The following is a 6,000-nucleotide window of genomic DNA, read 5'->3' on the forward strand; positions in this document are numbered from 1 at the left end:
CCATGGCCAAAGTAAACGCCTTATCAAACTGAGCATTTAAACACAAGTATTTATGACCAATTATCACCTAATTTTAAAATTTTGCTTCTTACCCAATTATACCTTTCATTGGCACAGAAAGGGGACTTGCACACCTCATGACTGCTCACCTCACTTCCTACTTCTTGACCCCTGGATACAAGCTGACCCCTCTGGCCTGTCCACATGCCCTGTACTCGTGACTTATGTGCCCAAGTTTAAAGGACTGATTGTGTCTTATGACTTATCCTTGAGGCTCCCTTCAAATATTACCTTCAATAACCATCCATAGTAGCTCCTATTATTTACATTATCTGATTTATTTTCTTCATAGTACTTCGCACTCTAAAAATCTTGATTGTACTAATATACTAGTAGTAGTATCGTTCCTTATGAAATTGTTATTTGCCGCTATATCCGTGTACATAGAACAACTCTGGCATGTTGTACCAGTTTAGGAAGCATTGACTGGCTATGAATATGGTGGGTTTCATATTGTCTTTAGTTCTTCTATTTTTTGTGCCCCGTAGTTCTAACCAAGGGAAAAGCAGAAAGCTTTGTTCCACACTTTCCTGATTCTTTATTCCAATTCTCAGTTTCACAGCTTAAGCCCCGTGAACCATCACAGGGCCACTGTTACCTCTTCTCCTAAGTGGTCAGCTCCGTAGTTGTAGAGTTCCCCCACATACTGTCGTCTGACGACATCTTCGCTAACTTGAAGGTGATGCGCTAGATCCACAGCGAGAGCTGGCCAGTCGTGGTCCTTCTCAAAAGGAACGGTGACTGCGTCTGTGGGATCTCTGTCCTTTGCAACTGAATGTTGGGCATGGACAACTGCGCTCACAACTTTTAATAAAAACTTGAAATGGAGAAAAAGACAACATTACGTTACTACTTGTTTTCCTTCAAACATACCCCAATCAAAATAACGGTTGGCTCTTCTGAAAATTAAGACTGATTGTTTCCACTGTTTAATTATCAAAAAGAGAACCCAATTTAAGGGGAAGTGAGCTCCCAAGAATACCTTAGACATGGCCATCCTTAATGGTCACCAAGACTTCTACTTTATTTACTATGAGATCTCAGAAAGTTACCTGCTGTCGTATAGAAATAAAATTTGGATCCATTTCCCCACTGGGTAATAACTGAATCGATGTTAGGTCTTTGAAAAATGCATTTTTTCCCTAATGAGAAAAAAGATTGAGGAAACAAAATGAGTATAGATTATTGTTAGGGGGTGGGTGCTTGAAAAAACAAGACACTTAATCAGGAATAACTTTTCTTACCCCTCTACAAACAATAAAATTTCCAAATTATAGTAATTCCATTTTTTGAAGACATTTATTAGCATGTGCCTTCAGGATGCTCTCCAGAGCCCCGCCTCCTGAAATGCATACCTTGTCTCAACCTCCCTCCCGGAGAATGGGCTCCTGGCTAGCCCCTCAAAAACACAGAAAGCCTGTAACTTCCAACACAAGGTTACAAAGGGCTGTGGCTTCTACTTTGTGTGCTCACAGTCAGTGTGACTCAACTGAGAGAAACTGCTGCCAGGTCGTAAGCTGTCCCAGAGGAGGCCCTTGCAGCATGGAACTGAACTCTGCTAACGAGCGACGTAGGCTTGAAGTGGTCTGCTTCATCGCAGTTGAACCTTCAGGGTAAGACTGCAGCTCTGGACAGTGACCCTAAATACAGTCCCATGGAAGGACTTGAACCAAGAACTTACATTCCTGACCCATAAATACTGTTTTAAGTAATTTAGTTTTAGATTTGTTAACTAATAGCTAACTAATATGTAGCTTAAACTCTGAATCCTTTAAAAAATACTTACTGATCTGTTTTAAAACACCTTGTTAAAGAGAACAGATGTATCTGAAAAGCCAAAACACAGTATCAGAAAACAGGATTTTCTAAGTTTGGGGAAAGAAAATAGAGAGAAAAGAACAGTGGCCTTCAGGGTGTAAGGTCTAAATCCTGGTCCCAGGTTCTCTAACCAAGTTCTCTTGTGCAAATAACCCCATCATCCTGGGGCACTATTCTTCATCTACCTATAAGAAACACGAGACTTTTTCCTACCGGACCTCGGAGACTCATTCATCTGTTGATTCTAGTCCACTAGTGACTGCTGTGTTGGGGAAAGCTTCTTGTGCTTTAGTGATGAGAAACGTCAGACTTCTCAGGACCCCTTAACTACACTTTGGACATGACTGTTTAAAGCTATCCCACACACTCACAATCTGTTACTCTGTGTTCCCACCAGATAGTTTTATACATAAGGGTCTATTGGTACATGAGAGCCTTTGGGGTGGGGTGTACAAGTGCACTGAACAATGTCCTATGTTCCATACACCTTGTCATGTACACCATATAACCCTCACAATGCCACGAGGGGGACAGTAAAATCATCTAAGTGAGAAAATGGAAGCCATGAGAAACGAATTCCAGCTAATAAATGGCAGACCTGGGAATCTGCTTCACTAACCACCAAACCAGTCCCTGCTGAGTTGATTGGAACTCACAACCACTTTTCTTTATGTGTCGGTAGAGTTAGGATCGAAAGCATTTTCAATGGCAAATTTTCAGAAGTAAAAGCCAGGCCTCTCTCCTAAGGTGCCTCTGGATCCACTCAAACCTACTACTTTTTGGTGAGTAGCTGAATGTATCCCTAGAGACTCCCTCTTCCCAGCGACACTGTCTCTCTAGTTGTCGATCTGAGATAAACAACTGTCTCATATCTCAGCATGAGATGGATCGGGACCAATACCACACTGTGATTGCCCCATGGGGAATGTGTTCTGGCTCCACTAAAACCAAGGTGTGCTATTTACACCTGAGACCTACATGCGCCAGCACGGGTACAGCAACACACCTACAGGCTTCCCTCAGGGAAGACAGCCTCCCTCTAGAGTGGATGGGACTCAGGTCCTCACGGACACACCTGAGCACTGCTGCGAGGATGAGAGGAACAGCAGCAGAAGGGGTTTTGAGAAAGGTTTATTAAGCTAGGCACTTTATTGTGGTTTTCTGTTGTTGCTTATTTTTTAAACTTAATTACTCTTTCCTTTTTCAATCTCAAAATATAGACAACCTGTTTACAAACATAATGATTTAATACTATTTTATTATGAAAATTAAATTTGTCATCAGATGCAGCCTTTTCAAAATTAAATTATCGGGATCTACATGTTAAATGTTACTTATCAGAAACAAATTTGTTAAAACACACATTGTCCCTGTTTAGATATAACCTCAATTATAACATGTCCAAAATCTTGCTAAATGGATTTGTTAGTAGCGTCTCAGGTCTGCCCCTATTAAAAGTGGATTTCATGTAAGCCCGCTCTCGCTCTCTCTCTCAGCATTATAACCAGCTTGTCATTAGGTTAATGATTCCTCCAAATCCCCTCTAATTTGTATCAACACCCCCCCCCCCAGGTTCAGGTCGTCACTCGTGATGTGCAACAAGTTCCTCCCCTCCCTCCCCCTGCAGCCAAGTGACTTCATAAGCTCCTCCTTAGTTATATGCTTCTTCCTCTATGTGCAGGGATGGGCATGGAAAGGGTACAAAGCAACAAGGGACTGAGTATTAACAAAGAACTTGGAGAGGAGGCGACACTGCAGCGATCACTGAAGAAACCGGAGCCCGCCAAACTCAACCATTGCCTGTGAAAATAGGACCACACGAATGACAGGAGTGATGAGAACGCGCGCCTTCTCTGACGAATGTAGAGTACCTAACAGTGGCTACAGCACAGGGTGTAAGCAGGGATGGCTGGTAAGGCTGGAAAGAGAAGGTACTGGCTGTGGAGGAAGCCACTTTGTCTTGTCTCCCAGCATCTGCTCAGCATAGGTCCAGTAGAACAGTGTTCTTCCTCACTGAGGGGAGGCGCGTGCGTGTGTGAAACCAAGGGGGCATTCGTCCCTCGGGGAGCACACATTCTCTCTTTGGGGCCAGTCCACGAGGGAAGCCTGCAGGTGGGCGGCTGTGCCAATGCTGGCGTGTGCAGGTCTCAGATGTAACAGTGACACAATAAGGCCACATGTCCAAAGAACCCAAAGCCATGTTTTCCAACCTCGTTTTCATGAGAGAGCTAAAGCATAAAGCTGACATTCTGACTGACCTCTGTTAATCCGAACCCTATGCCTGTATCCTATTCAGAAACCGAATGGCAAAAGGATTTTGTGTTATCGAGCCCCTTCATGCTGCAGTGGTGCCAAATGTCTTCAGCGTGGAATCAAAAGAATCCGATCTGCATTTTGGGAAGGCACAGCATGAGACTGGGTCGACATAAACTGGAGCAAGGTGACGTGGTAGCAGGCTGTTGTAAAAGCCAAAGGGGAGATGAGAGGCGTCAACTAAATCTTTGGAGTGAAAGATATTGGAAAGATATGGTTCTAAGAAAGAAATTAGGAGAATAAATTTATCGTAAATGGGGCTATAAGCAGGAAGCTGAGACAGAAAACTTCAATGTTTGCCGTGTACCCACTACCCTAACCATGGCATCAGTGATCAAATAAGCAAGGTGTCATTCAGGAGCAACAACAGATTCAGGCCAGTGGGGGCGATGGTGACAAGTGTGCAGTCCCACCGGACATTTTGAGCAGGGAGATGTGTCTTATGCTCTGGGGATGGGCCAGACTCACAGACAGGATAGGGAGACCGCGAGTCTGTCCAGGCAGACTGTATAGAGTGCAGAGAAGAGAAAGCTCTGTGGAACACTGATATTTACGGCCAAATCAGAAGACAGAGACTAGAAAGGCATGAATAGGAAATCTGGTGGGAATAAGGAAGCCGAAAACCCGTAAGAAAGAACCCACAAAAAAAGTCAAAAGCACTGAACCACTTCAAATCACTCCGTACCTGCAAAAGCTGCAGCTGCAACCCCCTGAAGCCCTAGGTCTGTGGGCTTACCTTACTATCAAAGAGCGAAAGGGGCTTCACTGTCTTCAGGGCAAACCTCATAACCGCGTACAAGACCGAGCACAGGACGGAGTGGTGCTCCACCAGCGGATAGTGAATGTGCTTTTGCTCCAGGGCCAGTTCCACGATGGAGATGGGGCCTTCCACAGAGAGCCAGGCGTCCTCGGTGTCCAGGATGGGCACCTGCATTTCCTCCCTGTTAACATCTGCCTATGGCATTGAACAAGGAAGAACTCTGCTCAGATTTGGGCCAATAGTAGCTGGTAAATAGCCTGCTGAGTTTACCAAGAATGAAGTGCACACACTTTTTTCTATGGAATTGTAAGAAAAAGCACCCCGAGTCTAGTCAGAAACACTACCATTTTAAAGTCTTGTGTCAAAACAGTTTCTTCCTATGGAAGCATTTTTACCTCCAGTAGGGCCTGAAGAAGATCCAAGCAGGAGCCAAGGAAAGATGTCATGGCAGTGTCACTCATTCCTACATCCTGTGTAGAAGAAGCAGCAAAATCAGTCCCTGCAGCAAAATTTCTGCAGTTATTACCAAAACAACCCAATACTCACCTCAACTGGTTTTCTACACAGAAGGAAAAGGTTGGGATTTGAAACGCAAGGCTTTCACAGATTCTAAATCCTGTCTTTAGATTTAGACCAAGCCAATTCTAAAATCAGCATCACAAAAGAAAAAGCAGCACTATAGGTGGTCCTGCTTCTGTGTACTGAAAGGCACAGCCTCCTCAGTTACACTAGGAAAGCGCTCCTTGGGGAGCACAGTGCAGCCTGCTGAGACGCAGGCTAGCCAAACAGCAGGGTATAATGGAAGAAACACACACTACAATCCAGCTGGGAAAATTCAGAGGAAATCTAGCCTGGTCTGGTTTTACAGAGGGACCGTACTGGGCCTGCTGATCAACACCCGAATAAACCCCAACTTTTAGCAGTCCTGTAGCATCCTGAAGCCTGTGAACTAAATGCCAAATAAACATTAGAGTCAAAGCTGCAAAGAAATAGAGGAAAGAAGTAGGAGGCAAAGGGCATATATACAAGCCTAACTACAGCCATGTACA

The 6,000-nt window shown here is 44.2% G+C and overlaps 1 protein-coding gene across 1 annotated transcript in view; it reads right to left on the minus strand.

Annotated features, from left to right (window-relative positions):
* RAB3GAP2 (RAB3 GTPase activating non-catalytic protein subunit 2) overlaps positions 1-6,000 on the minus strand; it is a 118,887-nt gene that overhangs the window by 3,351 nt on the left and 109,536 nt on the right. The window contains exons 30-33 of the mRNA XM_004699908.3: positions 5,347-5,421; positions 4,928-5,146; positions 1,113-1,202; positions 659-877 (exon numbers count right to left, since the gene is read on the minus strand). Of these exons, the coding sequence (XP_004699965.1) occupies positions 659-877; positions 1,113-1,202; positions 4,928-5,146; positions 5,347-5,421 (603 nt within the window). The remainder of the gene's footprint in view (positions 1-658; positions 878-1,112; positions 1,203-4,927; positions 5,147-5,346; positions 5,422-6,000) is intronic.

Source organism: Echinops telfairi, unplaced genomic scaffold, assembly GCF_000313985.2.
Source record: "Echinops telfairi isolate 266 unplaced genomic scaffold, ASM31398v2 ScPeMD7_7424;HRSCAF=8462, whole genome shotgun sequence".
NCBI lineage: Eukaryota > Metazoa > Chordata > Mammalia > Afrosoricida > Tenrecidae > Echinops > Echinops telfairi.